The following is a 26,562-nucleotide window of genomic DNA, read 5'->3' on the forward strand; positions in this document are numbered from 1 at the left end:
AGAATCTAAAGTCAGACATAAATACCCGTTTAGCAGATTTGTAATGGCTGACTTGTGTGCGTAAAAGGAAGGGGAATTATTGAAACAAGCTGAAAAGGTTTTTCCAGTGATGATGCAAATAAGGGAAAACATAGTTTTTAAAAGAAAAGGCGAAAAAAACAGATTGCACCATGTTTGAGGGCTGATTTTTTTTAAGCACGAGCTGTTTAGCACAATCATATGCATATTTAGCAGTCAAATCTCAGGCACTGGTCCTTAGGCTCAGGATTTGAAGTTGATCCCATGGGCCTCAGTGCAATCTACATATAAACTCTATGGGCGGAATCCAGCTCACACATTCCATAAGTGCAAGGATTTCCACTTGCGCAATGAGACATCTCTCCTCTCCTCTCCCAACCTACCTCCTAAATCTGTACAAGGGTTCATTCCTGTGATGATGGGACATGTTAGTTGGATACCTACCCTATTTTTCTTGACCCCCCCCAATTTGTCTTCCCCCCATATCTTCAGCTTTAAAAATAAAATTTTAGCTATGGTCAAGGAGAGTACCTGAAAGTGCTCCAAAGATGACTGGTGGTCAGTGAAGCATCTCTAAAAAAAAAAAAAAAAAAACCTGACTGGAACAGGAATAGGGAGTAGAGCCTGATGGAACTGGAGGGAGATGCAAGTCTGAAGAGGTAGGCCTTTTGCCCACCTATATATACTCAGCTTTACCCCCATACATTTTTCAGTTGAACTCCCATCATTCCTGGCCACTGGCCATACTGTCTGGGGCTGATGGGAGCTGGATTCCAGGAACATTGGGAGGGCCACAGCTTCTCCATCCCTGCTCTGTATGCAGCAAGGTTGCAAAAGGAAGGAGGTTCGAACTGCCAATCATGTTAAACACAAATTTTGAACAGCATGCCAGACAGAACAATCAAAACCCTTGGCTAGCACTGGTGGGGCACAGGGGTGGTAGCCCTGGGCACACAATTGATAGGGGTGCAAAATTTCAACACCCAGTGCAGCCTCAGTTCAGCTGTGTGCTTCCATTGCTGGGCTCCATTGAAAACTGTTTCTCTTTGCGAACCAGGAAGAGACCTCTCCAGACAATGGAATGACTATTTTTTCTTATCTTCCTGGGGGACATGGCAGGCAGTTGGATGTACATGTGTACTCTGTATGTGTCCCTCCCTCCAACTCCTCCACCTCCGTGCAGCCCTGGGCGCAGGCAACCTACGCTATGCCACTGTAGCCACCGCTATCTCCATGGAGCTGCTGCTTGCATTCAACGGGGAGGTAGAAGTGGCAAGGGAAAAATACCACTTTGCTGCACCACCTCCCTGCCAGGTGTAGCAAAGATGCCTGGATTGGGCTTATTGCCATCAGGATTAGCTCAGGATACAACAGATTTTTTGCTGGCCAGCTCCACCCCCTCCCCAGCCCAGGGGGCTTCCAGTGGCTACTGCTGGTGGGGAGACCACCAGCTGGCTCTTTCAGTGGGCACACTGAGGAGTTTCTAACTGGTGGAGCTCACCTGGGTAGGTCTAGGCTGAGCCAAACCACTGCCTCATCCAAATCTCATTTAGCCTAACAAGTTGAAAGCTTGGACTGTACGTTAACCTGATCATTTTCATTTTCAAGGGGGGGGATCCACATTTTGAAAAATGGTTTTTAATGTAACTTTAATTTGGCCCTAACAGTCCAGAAATAGGAAAGCTGCACCAATGCGTAGCATGGAAAAGAGGACACTATCCAGAGGCATTGTAGAAAACTAGTTTTCTTTTCCAATAGAGCTAAATGGATTCTGAGCATTAGAGCTCTTTTTCAAAGGTGTCTTCCTTTTCTGCCTTTTTTCATTGGAGACTTATCTCCCCTTACCACTTTCCATCAGATAGAGAAAATAATGACATTTATTTTCTCATGAGAGCGTCGTAGCAAGAGAGATGATTATCTAAGATGATCTAGCAACCACAGAATGAATATTCGAAAGGCAGATACAGAGAATGCATCTAAGGAAGATCAGGAGAGGGGTGTGCTATGGCCAACACCTATTATATCAGCAGGTATAACCAGATCAATAATGTAATCCATGTGCAATTGAAGATGCCATCTGAGCTTTTGGAGGACTTGTTGCTACATCATAAATATCTTTCTTCATGTGTCCTCGTAAACAAACATTAAAGTCTTTGTTGCTGTAACCTATAATCACAAACAAAGCATTTGATTGCAGAACGCCTAATGATTTCAAAATGTACGCAAGTAGATAGCGTATCTCCCCTTTCTGGAAAGAGACAAAAGAGACAAAAAATATGAATAAAACAGAGTTGGTCACAGAAGTGGGGAAAATGTTTGAAACAAAAACTCGGTAGGTATTAAGTATTATTTCGATTCTCGAAATATAATTGTGAGGAATTTTAGTTAATTGAAGGAAAGGCACATTTCACATACAAATGACAATTGAATCACAATGTGGAAATTACAATAAGGCTGCAAATCTAAGCTTGCCTACTTAGGAGAATTCAGGTCAGTCTGTTTTTGGCCCTTACCACTTTTACATTTGCCCACCTATAAGTCCATCAGAATTCTGCATTAATTTGTGATATATATATTTTTAAGTGTATGAAAATATGCATTTCAATACATATTCAAATGTGCATTTTAAAAAAAGTTTCTATTGAAAGATACATTTGGCACCATCACTCACTACTCAGTAAACATAATCTAAACTCCATGCTAAAAATGCAGGTGTTCTGGACTTTCATGTGCCAACTCATCACAACAAATTGGGTCCTTATTTCCATTTTGCATAGGAAAGAGCTTGTCAGTTTGCAGAAAGAGTTGTGTGCTTGACTTGTTGATTGAACTGAGGATCTGAGTCTTAGCAGATGCAAAGCTGGTTAAGCAACAGTTTCATTCTGCAGCTCAGAGAGGCTTCCAGGCAATAACGGCCAGCAGAGGCTCACAAAGCAACACCAGCAAATACAGTATAAAATACTAAAAAAACAAAAACAAAAACCCACCTATAACAAACCTTGGATACAGATCACGGTGAAGGAGGAGAAGAAATCTTAACCATGAGCCTAGGTTTGGGCAATACTTTGAGGGCGTGCCCACATTTCTGCTTCTCTCAACACTTCCCCCCGGGAAAACCTGCTGTTTACTGCTGAATTGCTACTAATGTCCATCAGTTTTCCTGCAAATCAATATTTGTTCTGATTCAGTAGGAAAAAGCAGGTTTTCCCAGGGAAAGCAGTAGGACAAATAGAAAACATCTTAGAGCTGTGTATTCTAGGCATGGGACAAATGTGGAAGAGCCTTTACACTGACCTAAAAAGTGCAAAATGGCTGTGATCTCTCTTGAGGAGCTGGCATTTTTGTGCTAAGCCATGGTTTAACTTAGCATGATATGCAAACACAGCCTAAGGAAATGACTGCAGTAATAAAGTAACCATCCCGACAACTGTTATAGTTGTTTCCTTAGAACCAGATTCTAGTGTATCTTTGCTATTGCCACACATACATTTAATATAAAAGGGTCACAGCAGAATCTGGTCGGTATTTGTGCCACTTTGAGTTTCCATTAACAATGATTACAGAGTACTGGGAGGGGGGTGGTAGGTAGCTGCTAATGTGTAGACAAGATTAATTAATTCTCAGTATGATTATTAAAAGTGTTTGAAGTCTGGCAACTGGGGGGAAAGTAGAAGCATTTGCATTAAGAATATGCCTTTCCTGAAAGAATCTGGCAGTGATTTGCAAATATTAATTATGCCTTGCAACATCTGTGAAGAAACAAGGGAAGCCATCTTTAATTCCAGCAGGCATGGAAGATTACACTGTTTGGACTTACACGGAGGGAAACCATAAATTAATAGTGAAGTTTCCAAAGGCTAATGCTGCGCCCGGGAGATCCATTTGGCAAGGGCAGTGTATCAGTCCGTTCATTAAGAAATTCCCACATTTGTGCTTATTATTAAAAATAGTCACAACAAATGCTCTTAAGATATAATTGTTTGTCTTCTTTGCAACTTGGCTTTGAATATATACAACAGCAGACTTTAAAACACATTTCCATCTTTGTTTCCTGTTGCTATTAGCTGACTTTTCTATAACATTATAACAAACTTAAACCAAAATATCAAACCAGAGCAGGCACATCCAATGACACCTGCCTGCTTGCCACGGCTGTCCCATCCATGAGGCATGTTAAGGCAACCTCCTCTGGTGGCAGGATCCAGAAGGACAGCTGATCCAGCCTTCAAGGAATGCTTCACCTGCTGCTGCTGCCGTAGTGGCAGCAACAACTGAGGCCCACTCCTTAGAGGCTGGATCTGCTTCATCCTTGGCCTCCCCCCCCCCCATGCTGCATCTGCAGTGGCCTCTTTGCAAATAGGAGAAGCTACTGGTCACCTCCCACCCTGATGTAGGTCTTTATTCCCTTCCCCCCCTTGTTCCTAATGTAGATCCTCATTCATCCCATCTTCCCTGGCGGCAGCAGGTGCCATTTTGTGGTTCACCTTAGGGTGTCCAAATGACTTGGGCCAGCCCTGCTGCCTGCACAGTGGAAATCTCCTTGCATGGTGGGACTTCTCATTTTTCTGCTCCTTGCTCCAAGCCCCTTGTACAGTGGTACCTCTGGTTAAGAACTTAATTCATTCTGGAGGTCGTTTCTTAATCTGAAATTGTTCTTAACCTGAGGTACCACTTTAGCTAATGGGGCCTCCCGCTGCCGCTGCACCACCGGAACACGATTTCTGTTCTCATCCTGAAGCAAAGTTCTTAACCTGAGGTACTATCTCTGGGTTAGCGGAGTCTGTAACTTGAAGCATCTGTAACCTGTAGCGTCTGTAACCCGAGGTACCACTGTATATCCTGTGGGAATGTTCAGGGATGCAGGACATGATATATTGTTTATTAATATCCTTCCTAACTTGTGCCAGAGAGTTTCTGTACTTAGCAGAGTTTACATTCCCCTTTTACATGCACAGCAGATAGCTAGTTGCAGCCTTGTGTAAGCCTTTCACTATCATACAATTCAGTATTGAATTGTATGTTCCTGGTAAGTTCCCGTTTACCCTCCTTAAAAGAATAAAGACACAACAATCTTATTTAAAGTCAATAAAAGAAGTTGACTCGCATCAGTTCACAGTTGGATCCCTGAAGGCAGACTTAGTTACAAATATGAACATGTGGATCTACCCCATGTGGGGGGATAATCCCAGTGCTTCTGCTAGCTGAGAAGTTGGTAGAGCATTTCTAGCTAACAAGCTGGTCCAACGACGAAGGAAGTGAAAAAGAGAGAGAGTGGCAGCATGCCTTGTCCTTTTGTTACCTGGACAGGTAAGGTCACGCCCACCTCTAGTCACATGCAAAAGGAAGGATGCTCCAGCCCAGGAGGAACAAGGAAGTTTTGACTGGCTGGACCAAACTTCCCCTTGCCTGTCCACTCTAGGAAAACAAGGAATGTTGTATTTTACTGCTCCCTGTGGATTACATCCCACACATCCAAAGACTGTGTGCAAGTGGGCAACTTGCTCATCTCTGCAAAGGTCAGAATGCAATGCTCTTTTCAAGAGGATGCTCAACATGGTCACTTGCCTGTAATATATACAAAGCAGCCCAAATAAAAAGATTCAAAAAACCACTTATCCCAACGCATATCCCACTTTATATGACACTGGAATGCATACCTTTTTTCTGTTACCACAAGGGGGGGGGGTATACATTTCTAATTACTGTATATCTTGTGTTTGCTTCTGAAATGGAATAGTTTTACTTCTTTCAGCCAAGAAAACCCCATCAATCTCTGAGGAACATTATTTATTCAAAGAGAATGGCGTAGACTTGATAAGTGGAAAACATCTTGAAAATATGGCTAAGGGACAGCAACAACAAAAGGGGACAAGATTAAAACACACACACATGAACGAATCCAAAATTAAGGATTCAGATACAGCTGCATAGAACTGAGGATAACTTGAATGCATAGTGGAGCAAAGGGTATCAAATCAGGTCAATGGCAGGAGATCGCCTAGACTGCAATACAATTCCACTTACCTGGGAATAGGCCCCACTGAATTCAGCAGGGCTTACTTCTGAGCAGACATGTTTAGGATTCTCCTGTTAGTCCCTAATAACAAGGGAAAACTCACATCAATGCATTTTTTAGGTTGAACACACCTAAGTCCAGTGATCTGTGGTAATATTAATAGTGTTATGAATTGGTGGGTATCAGACACCTTTAATCCCTAGACAGTAAGAGTTAGAATTTAATCCAGCCTACTGATCTAGCAAGTGTTAAAATATAAACCAGGCTATAACAACAACAACAACAACAACAACAACAACAACAACAACAACAACAATTTTTATACCCTGCCCATCTGGTTGGGTTTCTCCAGCCACTCCGGGAGGCTTACAGCATATCTAAGAACATAATAAAAACACCAAGCATTAAAAACCTCCTGATGCAGGGCTGCCTTCAGATGTCTTCTAAAAGTTGTGTAATTCTTTATCTCCTTGACATCAGAAGGGAGGGCATTCCACTGGGAGGGTGCCACTACCAAAAAGGGCCTCTGCCTGGTTCTTCTTCACGAGGTAATTGCAGAGATGATGGGCCATTAAGTAAACAAACAAATGGTGATTAAGAGATCAAAATGAAGGGAGCTCTGTGAAGGGTGGCACCCCTCCTCCAACTCTTAGATAGTTAGAAGGACAAAAGCCTAAGTCTTGAGTGGAGAATTGGCAGTAATGTGACCTAAAAGCATCACGCTGAAGAACCAGAGAGGCAGTACAATGGTTGATTTCTGTTTGAATCCCAGGCTGTGGGCAAGACCTTTTTGGGGTTGTTAATGCTGTGAACCCCTCCATCAAAGGCTCAGGTTGTATACATGTGTAAATACACCATATATCATAAAGACAACACAGTCTCCTCAGTGCATCATTCCCAAAAGGAAACACAAACCCTGGGTGAGTGTCTGGAAGCCCTGGAGAATGGGGTGGTATGCAAAAATACCAAAATCCTCAGAGAGAGGTTGTATGGACCCTGGAACCACTTCTGAGTCCTTGCCTTCCTTATATCTTCTGCCAGAGATTTATTTTAATAGCTTGTCTAGCTACACATTCTTTCAAAAGAAATAGTGAAATATACTGCTGATTTCCCAGCTCAGCCCTGAAGTTCACTGAGCAGCCTTGGGCAAGTCACTCCCTCTGAGCCTTCCCTACTTCAGAGAGCTTGTTGTGAGAATAAAATTAAAGACATATTTGTGGGGGAAATCAAAAGAAAGAGAACATCAAGAAAGGTTTGCACTTCTTGGTGCTTGTGAACTCAGTACTGTTGGTTCAATGGTGCATCTCTTTGATTGGAAAAGCCAGCCCTGATGGGAAGTTTTGCTTCTGCACATGACTCTGGCAAACCGCTCTAAGCTGAAGCGTTCCTTCCTCACCCACCCTAGAATGTTTAGTTCACATTGAGTTCATGAAACATTGTATCCTGACCTGTTCTCAATGCATGGTTAACCACATCTACGGAATGCGATAGTTATGTTCTTTTAAGTCATGCTATATCAATCCCTAGTAATAGTTTAATAAGGAGGTTTTCATACCTGTCCAATTCTGTGTTCCCTTTCCCAACCTTTAATCTATTGATGATTAATGCCTATATGCAACCCTTGCATTGTATTTGTGTTAACCAATCAGCAACAAGCACATATGTGGCAATGCTGTAATATTCAATAAAAGGGACTCCCCGAGACATGCTCGAGAGATGCCTCCCATATGACACTTGTCATTCGTCTGTCGTTTATTTCAACCCAACATGTAGCTATTTCCCATTATCTGTTTAATTGTTCGTTGACACAAAGTGCCAGAGGAAAATACTTTGCTGATCTTTTAAAATAACAACCCCAATTGACCAGTGTATCAAAATGACTTTTGTTTCTCAGCTTTTTACAAGGATATCAGGATACCGCGAAAAGTTGCTACCTCCTTATTAGCATCAGCCAAGGCCAGAGACAAAGTTTACAAGGCGAACATAGAATACACTACAAAGGTAGCTTGCTTGTTTCGATTCTTTTGGGATTTATTTTTAATGTGTTTTACTGTGGCCAAAAAATACCTAACTGGCTGAGCTGGACTTAGCAATTATTCTGTTCATTGGATCAGCTGCCAGGTTTTAATTAAGTTCGTTTTTATTGATGCAGGCTTAATTTTGCTTTATTTCTCAATATATTTATAGTGCCACTCTCCACTGTTTTGATATTGGGATGACCTATGGTTATAAGCAGTAAATCTGAACTGAGCTTGTAGCTACTAAAGGTTTAGGAGTTCTGCCTGGGAAAAGTGATGACCTAATGCGTGCTTTCCACCCCCTCGCCTTCCCAATCTCTCTCAACCTTCCCTGACTTGGTGCCATTCAGATGTTGCAGGAATACAGCTCTCACAATCACTGGACATTGGTCATGTTGGCTGAGACTGGTGGGAGCTGAAGCCCAAAATTTCTGGAAGGCATCAGTTTGGGTGCAGGACACACTCTACCTTTTAATCAAAGCCTTCTCCTTTACAGTGCACTGCTTAGGGATAATAATAATAACAATAACAATAACAATAACAATAACAATAACAATAACAATAACAATAACAATAACAATAACAATAACAATAACAATAATAATAATAATAATAATAATAATAATACCCCACCCATCTGGCTGGGTTTCCCCAGCCGCTCTGGGTGGCTTCCAGCAGAATATTAAAACACAATGATTCATCAAATATTAAAAGTTTTCCTGAACAGGGCTGCCTTCAGATGCCTTCTAAAAGTCTGATAGTTGTTTATTTCTTTGACATCTGAAAGGGGGGGGCACAACTACTGAGAAGGCCCTCTGCCTGGTTCCCTGTAACTTCGCTTCTTGCAGTGAGGGAACTGCCAGAAGGCCCTTGGCGCTGGACCTCAGTGTACGGGCAGAATGATGTGGTGGAGACGCTCCTTCAGGTATACTGGGCTGAGGCTTTAAAGGTCAGCACCAACACTTTGAAATGTGCTCAGAAACGTACTGGGAGCCAATGTAGATCTTTCAGGACCGGTGTTATGTGGTTCATGCTGAGAGCAACTGGCTCTTGTACATGCGATCACAGCGTACAAATTCTCCACACCCTTGCCTTCTTATTGATAAATTTTAAACATGCACAATAAGAAACATGCAGAATAAAACAGTTGTGCAGAATCTAAAACAATCTTCCCATGATTCTATGTAAGAATATATTATTCTATACTGTATTTTCATGCTTGTATCATCATCATCATCTCGATCCAACTACATTTGAGATCTGTCTGTTACATTACCAAAACATTTAGGAAGGGTTTCTGAATTCTTCATATCCAATAAGATATGCCAATTTCAAAATTCTGAAAATGCCCCAACATTCGCACTACCAAATTTTAACCAATATTCTATCCACCTGCTTCCCATGTCAAGCTACCAAATTAGGCATGGGGAACCTTTATCCCTTCAGATGTTGCTGAAGTACAACACCCATCATCCCTGGCCATTGGTCATGCTTGCTGGAGCTGATGGGATAACAAAAATTGATGGGTCAAAAAAATCCCCATACCTGTACTAAACGCTTGGCTGCCATCAATAACCAATATATTAATCCAGTCTATTGTTCTGTTCCAAGATATTGACATAATCAAATGTGTTTAAGATCTATTATAACTGGCATGTCCTTTATTTCTTTGATCTGGTCTGTAAGCTGTCCACAGTAACTGTCAATATAAGGACAATGTCACCACAGACACACTTAATCGTCTTGATATTGTCCACGTCTCCAGCAGGTTGCAATTTCCCCAAATGAAAAGGTTGCTGCAATCACAGAAATAGACAAAATTCAAGTGTATGTTGACCATATGAAGTCCAATTCACACTGTATGCTTTTTACCAGGTGAGGAAGAAGACAGGATCCCCCCAAATTGAGTAAATTTAGCAATAGCTTACATGCACAATTACTGCCATGAGTATGAGTGTCAGCCTGCCAGTGCAAGTCCTCTGGATCAATAATACATACATTCTGTGCTTCTGGAGCCCAACTAGCCCACAAGTAGTACTGCATTAAAACTCTATATAAGCTTCATCATTAGCATATGTATTAGCTGAATGAATGCTTTTGTCTGACCCGCTGGCTGGCAGAAAGGAATTGTGTTCAAAAGGACACTGGATCCATCTCTCTTTGATGAAATTACACACAAATGAATAGCAAAGCAGGCCTTCAGCTTAATTCAGCCGGGGAGACAGTGAGACACCTTATCACTGTCCTTAAATCTACCAGGCTGGTGATTCAAATACCTTAATTGCATCTGTGATCTGCTGTGCTTCTTTCAAAGGATAAGATACAGATGCTATGATATGCTTCTAACCAGAAGCCATTTTTAAACAGTTGGAACCAGGGAGGGTATCTAGGCATGCAGACAAGAGCGATATCTTAATGCTTGTCTGCTATTTGATTGTTATCACAGCTGCCCCTATGACTAGAACATCCTGTGAAATCACATTTCACCCTGGAAGTTTGGGCCAAGCTATAATTAATCACAACCAGAATCTGTCTTTGTTTTCTGGCGTTATGGAAATGTGGGGTGACTTACCAGCTCCTAACAAGACTGTATCCTCCCACCAGATGTCAAAGAGAAAAACAACTACCAGACTTTTAGAAGACATCTGAAGGCAGCCCTGTTTAGGGAAGCTTTTAATGTTTAATAGACTATTGTATTTTAATATTCTGTTGGAAGCTGCCCAGAGTGGCTGGGGAAACCCAGCCAGATGGGCGGGGTATAAATAATAAATTATTACTATTACTATTACTATTACTATTACTATTACTATTACTATTACTATTACTATTACTATTACTATTATTATCCTGCTTCCCCCACCGCCTATGGATCCATTCAGCCATGAACACACTACTAGGATGTCTATGTCATCTCACTTGCAGACCCCCCAAGTGTCCCTATTTTCCAGGGGCATCCCTGATTTAGAGAAGCCATCCTGGTTTCTGATTTGATCCTGGAATGTCCACTTCTCCTTACGATGTCCTTTTTTTAATTGGAGGCTATGGAGTTACCCAACCCCGAGCCCTCTGAAGGCAATCCTATATGGGGATTTTTAAAAAAATGTTTAATATTTTATTATGTTTTTATATATGTTGGAAGGTGCCCAGAGTGGCTTGGGTAACCCAGTAAGATGTGTGGGGTATAAATAGTAAAATAATCAGTATGGAATGGGACGTTGCTATTTTCATTGAAAAAATGTTGGAGGATATGGGATTTGGCCAGAGGGGGTCAATTCAGGTGTAATTTTTAGGAGAAAGTGGCAGTGCTGCATATTAACAACATCTTACTTTCAGAAACTATCCTGCTTGAGTGGTCTCAGGATGCCAGGGAGGCCTGACTTCCATTAATACTTCTTTGATAGCATTAAGTGGCATGTATAATACTTGCTCTGCGATAAGCAAGACGACTGACGTACTAGCACGCCCTCGATGCTGTCCGGTTGTAAAACAGCTCTTTGAAATCCTGTGGAAGTCAGCTTGACACTTTCTTTCTGCATTCATTTGCATTGCTAACAGATCCAATTGTCCATTTTCTCCCCTAGAATTTGTGGAAGAAAGCAAAGAATGAATTGAGAACATACATTATTGAAACTGGCTCATCTTACAATTTCAGTATATATTTTAGGGGGGGCGGGGAATGTAGCTGAGTATCCCAAGCTCAGGTTTTCACTCAAATTAGCAACAGGATTACCCTGTTTCTCTTTTCTGTTAATTTTTATCATTTTTAACTGCCTCTTTTTAGGCTTTTCTTGCCTGTACCAGCCACATTCAGAGGAGTTGTCTGTAGCATGTTCCACTCTGCATGCGTATGCGCATTGTTGTTTTCAAGGTTTTCCGCAGATACAGGTAAACCTGACAATTTATGTTTCTCCTTTTTCCAAACATCAATTCAATTTTTTGCATCAGTTTACTTTGTTGAATGATTTGTTTGTTTATGAAAAGTTCCCAGGAAAACCCATCAGCGCTTCAGTGTGCATCTCTCCCTATATACACATTTTTATATGCTATCTTCGCAAACAAATGCATCTTTAGGCACAGTTTTCTCTAGCATCCTTTTTTTAGTAGATATGTTTTGATTGGAGAATGGTACCACAAACTTCAGAGAAGTGTGAATTTCAAAAAAACATTTATATTTCAGTTCATGCATTATTTTGGGACATGCTAATTTGGTAGACCTGCATTGAAATGCAGGCAAAACACACTTTCTCCCACGTCTCTAGCTTTGCGGGATACAGTAAAAACAAAACAAAACAAAACACCAACAACCTGCTTTAAAAAACTTCACCGATGGCAATTTATTTTCCTAGCATTATCAGTGAAACTATAAATTTCTTTCCACCTTAGCATGGTGGAAATCTTCTCTTTTCTGTTCCATCAAATATAGTGGGTTATTCTTCTTTTTAACTATTTTTCCATTTGGATGTCACTCTGCACTTTGTGCTTCCTGCAAAGATCAGTGACAGTGTGAGAAAGGGGGAGTGCTTCACTTTCACTCCAAATCAGAAGAAGGAGCCCTTCAAACAGTCTCAATTCTGGAAGACTTTTTAAATTACAAGATGGGGACCTCTAAAAAGAAAAGTGAGAATGGAATTGCTGGCAGAAATCTGTCCGGGGCTCCCTTTCTAATCAATGGCAAATGAAACCGAAAGGGAACATGGAAATGAATTCTGAATCAAGAGCCAAGGGAATGCCATCCTGATGACTGAGTAATGAAACAAATGGACTAATAAAGCATCCCCCCTCCCTTTCCCGTCAGCTCCAAACAAGGAAATATGGAACCCCTCACCTGCAGTTTCTGGTTCGGTCAAAGCAAAGAATTTCCATGTGCTTCTGCCACTTATGGCAGAGCTGTGGTCATGGTTGAGCTATGGAGGTGACATTGGTATGAACCCAGGCTTCCACATGAGCCTTGCATCTGCCACCAAACCTTCAGGAACACTGGCTGCCCTATCTCCCACAATGAGAGATGCTCTTACATACAAGTAATACAGAGGTCTTTATCCAGACAAGTAATGGCTACAGACTCTGCAGGAGGCCTAAGAGTCAAGAGTTCCGGGTCTGGACAGAAGATCAAAACTGGATGGAATCAATGGAGATACACCAGATTTCCGCAACACTCTTGCCAATGTCAAGTTTGTAGACACACACTTTGTCTGGGTGGGTGAGTCTGTTCCTATTTACATAGGTGGCACCTAGTCTTTGGTGACAAAGTTGTAGCAGCTCCTTCTGACTCTTGCTCTCATTTGGCCTCTGTGGCCTCATGCTCAGCCATGACCAGAGCCTGATGGATGCGCTCCTCACCACCCAATGAAGCTCTTCACTCTGCAGGTAAAGGGGAGAACCTCCATCCTCGCTCCCACAATTCCCTGCCCCCCGGTTCCTCCTCATACTCCTGTCTGAGCCAGCCAAGCCATACTGGAGCCTGACAGGGTCACAGGGCTTATGACACTGATGGACGTTGAGCTGCCACTGTAACAGAAACAATTATGGCCACACATGGATCCCTCACACAGGTCACATAAATAGTTCCTTTGGTCATGGGTATGATGGCAGCCTTGCATCCTCCTGAGAAAATCACCTGGATACACTGTTGTTCCACATGCACAACAGACTTCTAATTATATAATGGAACTTCCCCTCCTCTCTCCTGCACCTCCTCAAGGTCTTATTCAGTGGAGCAAATGTTTGGGGGGCACAGGCAGAGGAAAAGGAAGCTGTGCCCCATGAGTGGAGACACATGTAGCATTGGATCCAACACACTATCATGTATGAACTGAACCTTTGTCTCAGACAGTCTACAGAAAGGCTTTGTCTCTTATAAAAGGAGAAGACAAATGCACCCAATGTGTTTGTGACATTCCATCTTGCCTGCTTTGTGAGGCTCAAGAGGCACTAACAGCACATGACTGGCAGAGGCATCCTAGTTTCATCTGCCTGTCGCAGATTTTGAATTTCATTATGATGAAATCATATGTATGTGATAATAACTAGTATAAAATACCCTGTCAATCTTGACAAATCAAATGCAAATTTTCTCGTACACTCTTCCAACAGCGGTCTCTCCTAGCCAGTGTGTTTTTCTGCAGAGTTTCCCATCTCTGAAACATTTTGCACTGCTGGTTTTTCTATTACTGATAGTTGGGCATGACAGAAAGCTCAGGGAAGTGCACTCAGAAGAGAAACTGTGGGATCTAGCAGTGAATTACTAGCTGCAGATACAGCACCCATCATACAGCCAGGTTTAAGCAGCGACTGGGTGGAATGTTTCAATTTCTTGCCGCTTGTAACAAAAAGAGAGAGAGAAACCAGTAGTAAAACTTCAGTCCCTAGCACTGAACATAGCTTGAGAAAATGTAGTCTGATATTACCCTGTTAATAAGCATTAGTTGTTAGCCCATGGACTTCACTGTCATAGGAATACTGAGCATGCTCACCCATTGGCTTCTGACTCAGGCAACAAGTATCATGGACACCTTGGCCCTGTTATTGGAAGCCAGAGTCTACCATGTTTCCTAAACCTTAGGACCTACAGGATCATACAAAGTGCACATGTATGATTGAAGTGTGAAGGAGGTGCACACACCAGTCCTGCTCCCAGAATTCCTGTTGGCCCTGCCCTGGCCTTTGGCATACCCTCCAACATTTCTCCGATGAAAATAGGGACTTCCTATTCCATGATGATGATAATACTCTGGACAGCTTCCAACGCATATCAAAGCACAATAAAACTATATAGGGCTGCCTTCAGATGTCTTCTACAGGTTGTATAATTACTTATCTCCTTGGCTCCGGGGTCTCCAACATTTCTCTGATGAAAATAGGGACATCCGAAAGAAAAGTGGGATCTTTTGGGATCAAATCAAAAACTGGGATGGCTTCTGTAAATTTGGACTTTGGCTGAGGAGAGTTGGAGTTCAGTCACATTCTGAGAGCCACAGGTTCCCCAACCCTACCATAAGTAGATAGCATCTTTCTGTGTGGACTGTGTGGACCCTTCCCCTCTTAGCTATGTTTTTTTGTAGAAAGTCTGAGGGGTTCTTATATCAAGGCCTGTATATGGGCCATAGCTCAGAGGTACAGTAAATGCAGAAGATTGCAGAATTCCTAACATCTTCAAGTAGGACTGGGAATATTCTGTGTCTGAAACCCTAAAGAGCCACTTCTAGTCAGAGTAGACCATACTGCGCTAGAGGGATCAATGGTCTGAAGGCATAAGACAGCTTCCTATGTTCCCAAGTGCATACTTGCCAACATTTCTCTGATGAAAATAGGGACTTCCCATTCCATAATGAAAATTTTACGATTTATACCCCACACATCTAGCAACACACTACTAAAGATGGGCAGGAAGATCTAAAACTCAGGAGGGGACTGGACCCTAGGTAGACTTGACACACACAAAGAGTTTAGGTATTTTGCTTAACACTTTTCTTCTAAGCACACTGGCATCCTAGTGGCAGGCTAGTCAGGAAGTGAACACAGAAGTATGGAACGTATAGGAACGTATAGAAAAGAAAACTACTGTTACTTCTTAAATTACCATTGCAATTTTAAAAAATCCTGTGCCCCAGAAAGGAAAGAACAATTACAGCTACAGATTTTAGTCCTGCATTGATCACAAGAATGCAAAATGAGGCAAAGCCATATTTGCATCTGGCTCAGGCAAAATTCTTTTCCATTCCTACCCATAACACGTACCCAGTGTGGCTGATATTCCAATATACCCAATGTATTTAATAACTGCACTGAATATTAACAAATCCAGATATTTTCCTTTTGGGAATAAAAACCTCTGCTTTCCATCTGCAAAACAGAATGAAACATATAATGGGATACTATTTTTTCTGTATTAGATGGACCTTTGAAATGGTCTTCCCACACAGAAATAGATTCAGTCACTGCTGGACATGTTCAAATACCATCAAGAATAGAGTGGAATCCTATAGCATGGGGAAGTAAAGAACTGAGTAGGTTGATGCTGCATAAATGGGGTTATAGATGGGAAAAAGCATGACATCTGAACAGTGACTCCATTCGGAGTTTGAGAGTTTGGGATGGACAAACAGGCAGTCCATACACTGGCTGTGGCTGTCAAGGTAATTTTACTGGTCCACTTGTCCACCTACCAACTTTTAAACAAGGCTTGAATTTTTAAAAAGTTGCATTTCACTTGCAAGGAAAAGAAGCAGTGCGTCTGTCTTCTAAATTTCGTGGCTCTGCTATCTCATACACTTCCTAGAAACAAAATCCTAGCACAGGCGTAGGCAAACTCCGGCCCTACAGATGTTTGGAACTACAATTCCTATCATCCCTAACTAACAGGACCAGTGGTCAGGGATGAAGGGAATTGTAGTCCCAAACATCTGGAGGGCCGGAGTTTGCCTATGCCTGGCCTAGCTATTAATCTGCCTTCCAAGGGGCACATTAGCTCCCCCATTCCTCTTCAGATCAGTGGCTTTATAACATCCAAATAGCCTTACTGCAAGGTGCAAAGGCCAATATTGTTGTATCACATGCCCTCCAACTTTCTGCTAATAAAAATTGGGACATGGACTCACACCTCCTTCCCAACGCCTGATAAGCACTTGCTTGGCTTTGGGACGGAGGCAGGAGGGCTCCAAGACCCTGTCAGAGCCTCATGCCTCCTTCCCCAAGCTCAATAAGCACATACATGATATAAGAGAGAAAAGAGACATCAACAAACTCAGATCCAGCTTGATTTCAGATTAAACCTCTAAAGCACCATTTTGAAGCCAGTGCACAAGCTCCCCTGTGTGTTATGAAGCTAGTGTTGTCACTCAAAAGAAACTGGACCATTTCTGGTGGAGTGGCCTGTTTGCCTGTGTGTAGAAAGGTTTGAGACAGAAATCTCTTGGCTCTCTATATAAGGGCAGGCTAACATGTCTTCCAACTGAGTTGGTCCACAAATACAAAGATTATGGAACCTTGTACTGACCGTCCAAGACTGCTGTGGGCATCACTTGGAAACACAGCTCAATAAAGGCATTTCCTGAGGAAATTGGTGAGTGTTTGGTCAGACAATTAGCTCTAAAATCCCTTTTCTCAAGAGGGGATACCAAGGGGGAAATTTTGTGTTTCTAATTAGTTGTAGGTCCCTTCTGGTTTCTATCCAGGAGTACCAATTCCTTAGCTGCCACTTATTCAAGGTCAAAGCAGAGCTCTATTCTGGAATAGTCTAAAACATATTGACAAGCTGCTTTCCAGAATTGGCTATCACCCAATTTCATATATGGGGAAACACTTAATAGGCATCGTGGCACTTTTTTAAAAGTCCGCTCTGGCCTTAATTGTTGTCTGCCCAGGTTATGAATGAAGAAGAGCTGCTGATATTTCTGTTGGTAGACTCAGGAGTAGAAAGACACCCCACAATCACCACAATTGGTGTTATTTTTCAGCCCCTACACCAAGCTGTAGCACATCCCTAGTACAGTGGTAACTCGGGTTACATACGTTTCAGGTTACATACGCTTCAGGTTACACACTCCGCTAACCCAGAAATAGTGCTTCAGGTTAAGAACTTTGCTTCAGGATGAGAACAAAAATCGTGCTCTGGCGGCGCGGCAGCAGCAGGAGGCCCCATTAGCTAAAGTGGTGCTTCAGGTTAAGAACAGTTTCAGGTTAAGTACGGACCTTCAGAACAAATTAAGTACTTAACTCGAGGTACAACTGTACAGCAATCTATCTCTACCCACCCCCAACATACTCCTGGAAAACCAGCTCAAGGAATAACGCCACTGAATTAATCCATCTTGCCTTACACTGAATCAGGAAGAAGGCTCTCTCAGCAAGAGCCCAAGTCCTGATAATAAACCTACCAGGGCGGCAAGCTTTCCACGCTACTGTCTTAGCTTTAATTTTCTGCTTATCGTGCAGGAAATCAGGGATAGCTCTGAGTGTCTTGAAGCCAGCTGAACTCTCTGCAGCACCCTTATTTTTATCGCCAGCACTAAAACCATTTTCATATGCAATAAAATCACTGGCAAGTGACCTGAGCGAAGGCAATGCTGTATTCCTAGCAGTTGGCTCCTTCATCTCCATGTGCTCTCTCTAACAAGGTCTTTAGTAGAAAAACACTGAAATGTTCTCTGCTGCTGCTTGCTTCCTCAGCGCTCACCGTGATAATGTGTCATTTTCACGTTCCTTAAAGTGCTGTTATTGACACAGACTGAACTGTTGTTTTCCTGCTGACTGATTTATATGTTGGTGGTGATATGAGCCTTATTGCTTGTCGGTTCTTTCTTACGTTTCTTTGATCCATGACTCATGAGCCACTTCGCTGAGGTGTGGAAGGGGCTCTAGGGAGGAACATTTTGCAATCAATAACATATCAGAGGCACATGCATGAATAAACCAACTAACAAATGTGTTTCCCTAGCTTGGACTTCATTATTGCCTTGTTTTGAATTTCCACGGTGGCTTTTGTGGTGTTGTCATGGTTGTTTATAAATCACTAGGTTTGCAGCCACAAGTCCTGAATCAGAAGGTGGAAATCCCTCTTGTTTTAGTGCTTTTAAAGACTGTGCTTTTAAAAATATGAATGATAAGTATACACCAATTTTGGATTTGCAGGCATGTACTATTACTTCCATTTATGACAGGGATAGGAATGGGGACAAGATTTGATTAAGTTTGCATATGAAACTACCCATTGTGCACTTTCTGAAACAGTGCATGAACCGAACCCAGCAATCTTTTGAAATTCGCATTTCTCCAAATGTTGCAGTGCAGTTTCCGAGCCAAGTAATATGTACAAAAATGCATACACCAGGGTAAAATGTGCATAGGAATGCATATATTAGCAAAAATAACATACATAAATGCATTAAATTTGGGGACATTGTTTTGTAAGAGCCTGCATATTAGGCAAAACTACATTTTTAAAAATGAAAATGTGTACATTTGCCACAACAACCCTTCTCATGGCACTAGGCTGTAGGGAACATATAAAAGCAATGGGTTGTATGTGGTGCTATAATCCTGTTCAGAGTATGGGCAAGAGATGTTGGACACAATATAATGTCTGAAGATTGGAAAAGGCTGTGGAAGAGAGGGGTTAAGTTTATTGCATGTACTGTATTAAAAGAAAATATTATGAAAATGATGTATAGATGGTACTTAACCCCAGTAAAATTAGCAAAGATCTACCACACAAATGACAATCTATGTTGGAAATGCAAAGAAAAAGAAGGTACCTTTTATCATGTGTGGTGGACGTGTCCCAAGGTGAAAGACTTCTGGGAAAAGGTTTATAATGAGTTGAAAAAAATGTTGAAAAATAAATTTATTAAGAAACCAGAAGCCTTTCTACTTGGAATAATAGGAATGGAATTGCTTAGTGTTTGTTGTGTGTATTGTCGTATTGTTTTTGTGATATATGTGGAAAATTAGTAAATTTTTTGGGAAATATATATATAATCCTGTTCAGAGTGGACCCACTGAAGTTACTATACACTACTAACTGAGGTTCATTAATTTCAGTGGGTCTGCTTTGAGTAAAAGTTAGTTGAACACCACCCAGTGATTTGGCAACTGCATAGGTGCCTTAATTTCTTGTTGAAATTCAAGCTGCTTGCTGGAGGTTAACACAACCTGGGTCCTTAGGGATGGGCTAGCATGAACCCACCAAACCTTGGGTGCATCATGTTGTCAGTATCTTCATTGCGGAACATAATGCCTGCAGAAAAATGCACAGTGAAGCATTCTCAGGGGCTGCCCTAAAGTTGTGGCATTCACTGCCAACTTTTCATTCCTGTAAATTACACTGGATCTTTTAAAAATGAGCAGGAAATAAATGACAGCTTCCATTGTGTGCTGGTGAGCATCACTACCAGTAGCTGAAGGTATGTATGAGATAAGTTAATGGCTGCAAGTTCTGTAAGAGGTTGGCGCTTGCTTGCTTGCTTGCTTGCTTGCTTGCTTGCTTGCCAGTTTAATTGAGAAACCTGGACTTTTATTCTGGCATCATGTACTGGCTCTTTAAATGACAGCATTTCAGCTATTAGCAGTCATCAATAGCAGAAAATAGATGTTCACAGGATTCCTACAGTCCCACCACGGAGACTTGGATTTTAGACATCTTCCTCCCAACCAAATTGTAGAACATGTAATATTCAAAACAGGGTCCTTGAGGTCAGTTGCTGGAAACTGGCAGACCAGAGGTGTTGCTTTACTGAACAAGCAAGGGAGAAAGGCCAATCTCTTTTTATTTTACTTGGCCAATCCAGAGGCTGCCTGCCAATAGCAGAGGATGATCTTTGCTTCAGTGTCCAGAGAGAGCTTTGAGGCCTGGACCTACAGTCCTAGACTGCTCATTGGCAGAATCCTAAACACATGCCATCATCGCAGAGCCCCCCTGAATATGCATATGTTCAAGGAACAGCTTCAGCAGTAAGGCTGTGGGAAGAAGATAAACTATTAGTTATGCTGATGTTCAGTTTTTAAAAGTAATAAAAAGTCTCCTTAACTTGGTGCATGATTGAGAATCCGGAACACTCACCCAGAGCAACACCTACATTCTAATATTTCGTGCTGACTATGGTCCTTTACCCTTTTTTTATGTACACCTCTAAATGTTAATATCATTCATGGTTGTAGTAATTATGCTTCTCTCAACAAGAGTGAATTCTTCCTTTCTAAGGGAAGGCAAGGGGTGGGGGGGTGGGGGGGGTGGGGAATCCACTGTGTCAGATCCATTCAGGGAAAGTAACTTAAAATAAACGGCTGAAGCACCCTTACATCCACAAAAAATATTTCAAATGCATAATTTCAGACCGCTGCCAGAAAGTGACAAGTGTCTGTTTTCATTCAAATCTTCAAGAACACTCATCTAATTGACAAGCTTTGCAGGATCCAGTGAAACTATACACAATTTTGTGTGTTTGTCACCATGACAACCGAGCCCCCAGCTGCTTCAGTAATGATGTGCTCAAATTACTTATATCCAAGTGAAATGACTCAACACACACTCAAATGTACCATGCTTCTCAGGCCTTTAAGTGTTCACAGTTTAAGGACAGCACTCTCTTTTAAATCCTTTATATTTAAAACATTTTTTGGATTATTTGCATCAGGTTTGTTTGTTTGGATACTGCTTTGTCATTTTTAATCATAAATAAATCCTGTGATCCAGGGAGGGCTGCTAAGAGCCACTGCCAGCCAGTGTGGACGATACTGAGATGATGATAATAATAATAATAATAATAATAATAATAATAATAATAATAATAATAATTTATTTATACCCCGCCCATCTGGCTCGGTTTCCCCAGCCACTTTGGGTGGCTCCCAACAGAACATTAAAAACATGATAAAAGATCAAACATTTAAAAACTTCCTGAAACAGGGCTGCCTCCAGATGTCTTCTAAAAGTCAGATAGTTGTTTATTTCCTTGACATCTGATGGGAGGGCGTTCCACAGAGTGGGTGCCACTACCAAGAAGTCCCTCTGCTAGAGCAGTGGTCTGACTCAGCCTAAGGCAGCTTCTGATGTCCCTGTGACAGGAGAGTTTAAACCAGGCCTGCCCAGCTTGAAACCTACCATCAAAAATAGTTGATGAACCCATGTATGGCAACCCATTGGGGGTTGCCATTGGTGCATAGCTCTCCAACTTTATCTTCTGGCATGCTCATTCTCCATTTTGTCAGTTGCAGTCAGTCAGTAAAAAGCAGGAGTATAGGCGTCTTCTGTGTAGAGCCCAGTCTTTATTTTCTTGCCCCAGGCCCCCACCCCTGAAGCTTTGTATATGTTATCATCTTATCTTTCTTATATTTGTGTTCTTCTCAGATTCATAATGAGCCCTTCAACTTGATGATTTACTCAGCATTCCACAAATTCATTCAAATTTTAATTCAAAACTTCATACTTGGAATGTGAAATTTTTGTATCAAATTTTAGGTACCTTAGTTTGTCAGTCTACATCTCCTGCATTAAAAGTTTTTTTTAAAAAAATATTTTTTATTAACTGGCCAATCACATCAAATTAAATCACATCACATAAATTCCAAATTACAAAGCCAAATTTTTAAATTTTGTTGGGGGAACCCATACTTCAAGATCCAAAGGGGGATTCAGATCATCTTCTTATTACTGCGTTAATGTCCAAATCAGTCCCAATCAGTCCAGACAAAGTTCATAATTCTATCCAGTCTTATCTTGGTGTTTCCACATCATATCTTGTTCATATAATTTCTCTTTTTCCTTTACGATCTCTTCTGTTAGTCTCCTTAAGCCGATAAGCAAGTATAATGATCCTGTGAGGATTTCCCGTTCCTCCAAACTAAGTCCAGATGGTTTCCATATATCTCCTTCGTAGATAACACCGCTCTTTCCATCATAAATTAGGGATTGTCACTCTTAAGTCCCACCGAGAAGTTGATTTCTCTCGTTCTCCTCCCAGACCCAAGAGCTCCATCAATGCCTCCCAAAATGGCAACGGCATTTTTAACTGCGTCATTCCAAAACTCTTAGCTTTCCAGCTTTGTCTTGAAACATTGCTTTGGTTCAAAAGTTTATCTCCACACAGTCTTAAATCCACAGCTTAAGTCTTTAATTTCTGACTCATTAGGGGAGGGGATTCTTGTTTAATCACATAAAAAGAGGAAAGGCAGGTTTTTTCCCCTCCCCCCTCAGTCATTTGTCATACCGTATCTTGACGTATCTTCTCATATTTTATTCCTGTCTTGTTATCAGAGATCTCTTCTGTCAGCAGTCTTTACTCCCCCTTTTTCCTTGAAGTATGTGCAATTTATCTCGTCCAAATTGTTCCTTTTGAAGATTGTTGCAACTAGAGGCGCGGATCAGAGACAGCATCGAGGAGTGCCGAAATCCCACAGGAAGGCTTTGTGCCTAGTGCCCCCATCCCCACAAATTTGGGGGTGGTATAGGGCACAGCAGGCAAGGGCCGTCCCCCCCACAATCCTGGGGGGGTTAAGGAGGCTAATTACCCCCATCATAGCCTCCAAATTACCTCGTGTGGGTCGGAGAGATGTTATTGTCAGCCATCTTCCGATGAGCCACCTAGTGGCCCCCCCTCCTGCATTAAAAGTAAGCCCCGCTGAACAAAGAAGGACTTACTTCTGAGTAGACAGGTATGGGATTAATCTGAAAGACTTAGAACAGGCATAGGCAAACTCCGCCTTCCAACTCCCATCATCCCTAGCTAACAGGACCAGTGGTCAGGGAAGATGGGAGTTGTAGTCCCCAAACATCTGGAAGGCTGAGTTTGTCTATTCCTGACCTAGAGCAAAGAAGAAGACATGAAGGCTAATAACTGTCATAAGAACAGAAGAAAAGCCTTCTGGATAACTATCCACAATTACCAACTACTAAATGCTTGTATATATCTTCTATCAGATATCAATAATATTACATGCCAACTTCCAAATACTGTCAGTTATCTAATACTAGAAACAAATAGAGATCAGATATAGTAATATAGTAAAATTTCGGTGAATATTTCCCAAATATTTGCATCAAGTTTGTTTGCTTGTTTGTTTGTACAGGGAAGAATATTTAAGGAGACTTTTGGGATCAAAATTAATTTCACATACAGTGGTACCTCTGGTTACGTACTTAATTCATTCCGGAGGTCCGTTCTTAACCTGAGACACCACTTTAGCTAATGGGGCCTCCCACTGCTGCCGCACCGCTACCAAGCGATTTCTGTTCTCATCTTGAAGCAAAGTTCTTAACCTGAGGTACTATTTTCTGGGTTAGCGGAGTCTGTAACCTGAAGCGTATGTAACCTGAAGCATATGTAACCTGAAGGCTGCAATCCTACATACCAGGGGGAGAAGAAACACAGACCCCATACTCTCTTCTGAGGAAACACCCCTCGTTAGTCCGCTCTGCACCTTCCTCAAGTGCTTTTGACTAGATGGAATGTATCCTTGAACTGCTCACCTGGATGGAGAGCCATGTATACAAAAGGGAGGCCTCTGATTTTTTTTATTTCTGGAATGTCGCCTGTTGTACAAAGATAAAAGTCACATACATTTGTTAAGTATAATTGTTTAATTGCACAGTGAAACACAGAATGCCTGTATGTATGTTGCTAAAATTTAACATTGGAAAATTCCACTGGAGTATACTCAGCTAGAAAGAACTCTAAGGTTCTAGTTGAGTTGATAATTAACTGTTCTCTGCTAGTTTTCACCTGAGTGTTTAACCTTAGATCATGTGATTAAGGTATTCAATTGCAACTTTGCCATTTTGAAGGGAGTTGCCCTTTTTCATTTATCCCCAAGTACAGTGAGAGAAGGATGGATAAGATTCCTCTCCAGGAACTGCATAACCTTAATCAGGATGCAAGCTATGGGAGAGACAGAGATTTGATTTTTACTCTAATGGTAATTATGCTATATATATTTAAGAAGAACCTATGCATGGATAAACATATGTTTTATGCAATTATCTGGATGTATCAATGAGTGTTTTGTACCTTTTTTGGAGAAGTTCTGGTTAGTAAAGTTTTGATTAATATTTACGGGCCTTGGCAAGTTTTATTGCAAAAGGGGTCAACTTTTATGCATCCAATTGCTTCATGCTGCACGATATTAATATTGGCATAACATTGCTCCACATACTTTTTGCCTCTGGCTTCATACCATAGCTGTCAACTTTTCCCTTTTCTTGCGAGGAATCCTATTCGGAATAAGGGAATTTCCCTTAATTCTGACAGCTGACAGCTATGCTCCATACACCTCTGGTATGTGGCTCCTGGAAGGTTGCCTACAAAGAAATTCAGTACTGAGGCTGAAAGGTGTTCCCTACTCTTGCTATACAACACTTAAAAGGTAAAGGACCCCTGACCATTAGGTCCAGTCTTGGCCGACTCTGGGGTTGTGGCACTCATCTCACTTTATTGGCCAAGGGAGCCAGCGTACAGCTTCCGGGTCATGTGGCCAGCATGACTGAGCCACTTCTGGCAAACCAGAGCAGCGCACGGAAACGCCATTTACCTTCCTGCCGGAGCGGTACCTATTTATCTATGTGTACTTTGACGTGCTTTCGAATTGCTAGGTTGGCAGGAGCTAGGATCAAGCAATGGGAGCTCACCCCGTCGCGGGGATTTGAATCGCCGACCTTCTGATCGGCAAGCCCTAGGTTTAACCCACAGCACCAAGTAAAGCTCACTGAACTCAATGGGATTACTTCTAAGTAGACATGCACATGATTGTGGTTCAAGAGGTTTAACAATAAAATATCTAAAAAACATTCCCAAAATCTGTCCAGAAAGACAAGGTGAGGACAGTGATTTAGCAAGAACAAGTTCCAGAAAAATAGCAACTGTCCCGAGTAAAGAGGTAATTTGAGTGTATGTTGCAACTGTGCATTGCTTGCAGTACAAACTGATATTCAGGAAAGGTTTCTAGTAAGAGCAGTCTAAAAGTCCAGATGGCTGACTCCAATTAATCATTCAGTCTTTAATATGCAATCTATCAACTAATCGTTTAATCACACCAATTAATTGAATAACACTTTGATCCCTAAAACTTAATTGAATAACATTTCAATCCCTTCAGATTCCTAAATACTTAGCTTTAAATGCTGGAAATAAAATGCATTAAAGATAAACTGGCACGATACCAAACTTCGTTTCTCAAAGTGTGTGTGTTTACTGGGAATTAATACAAGCCTGAATTATCAGTGCTGCTTTGTGGTACCTGCTTGCCTACAGTGAATTGGGACATTTACCCAGAGTGCCTGACCCTGTGAATGGTTTCAGACTGTTAGTTCTCAGAACACTTAACTTGGCCCTTAACCAATCCCCTGTGCCAAGCCACTTCCTTTGGAGGTGAAATTATAGTTGCTGCAAAAATCATACCTAAAGTGAAAGTTTGGCTGCAGTCTAAAAGTTTCTGCTAAGGCAAAACATCTGTAAGATTTAAGGAGAAGCAAACAAGCAAACATGGCATGACATAATCCTGAACACTAAAGCAACTTTAGAAGATGTCTGAAAACGTGTGTCATGCAATCTAGGATATAATTACTATTGCACATGCAACAATGCAAAAATGCTCATATTTATTAAGTAGCAATTGTGGAGTAATTATGTACTTTATGGAATATCTTTAACCAAAACCCAACAAAACCTCCAAACCATCTCTTTATTTTTAAACCACATTACCAAAACCCAGGCTGTGGCTAAGAGATCCTATCTTGGTTGTTAAGAAGCAAAAAAAAAAAAAAAAAAAGCTACAGTATTGCTGTTGTGTGATCACTACCCACAACCTCATAAGTAGATGAAAATTATTGCGTGGACAGGCGGAGTCCCCAGATCCCAAGTAGTCCCCCCCATCATGTGGAATAACGACTCTAGACAACGTGCTATGGGATTAAATTGGCCACAACTTTATTAAATTTCAAATGTGGGTAGACCTTGGCTCAGGCATTGGGCATTCTCCCTCCCTAGTCCCCAGCCGGGGACCTAGGGAGCATCAGGGTTATCC

At 41.6% G+C, this 26,562-nt stretch overlaps 1 protein-coding gene across 2 annotated transcripts in view; it reads left to right on the top strand.

The window, feature by feature from the left end:
- Positions 1-26,562, top strand: part of LOC309341605 (uncharacterized protein) — a 117,287-nt gene that overhangs the window by 79,880 nt on the left and 10,845 nt on the right. For both annotated transcript variants that reach the window (XR_014156423.1, XM_081861323.1), the window contains exon 3: positions 24,358-24,459. Coding sequence is in view for 1 of the 2 variants with exons in the window: in XM_081861323.1 (XP_081717449.1) it covers positions 24,358-24,459 (102 nt within the window). In the remaining variant the exon portion in view is untranslated. The remainder of the gene's footprint in view (positions 1-24,357; positions 24,460-26,562) is intronic.

This window comes from Podarcis erhardii (genome assembly GCF_964252035.2).
Source record: "Podarcis erhardii genome assembly, chromosome: 5".
NCBI lineage: Eukaryota > Metazoa > Chordata > Lepidosauria > Squamata > Lacertidae > Podarcis > Podarcis erhardii.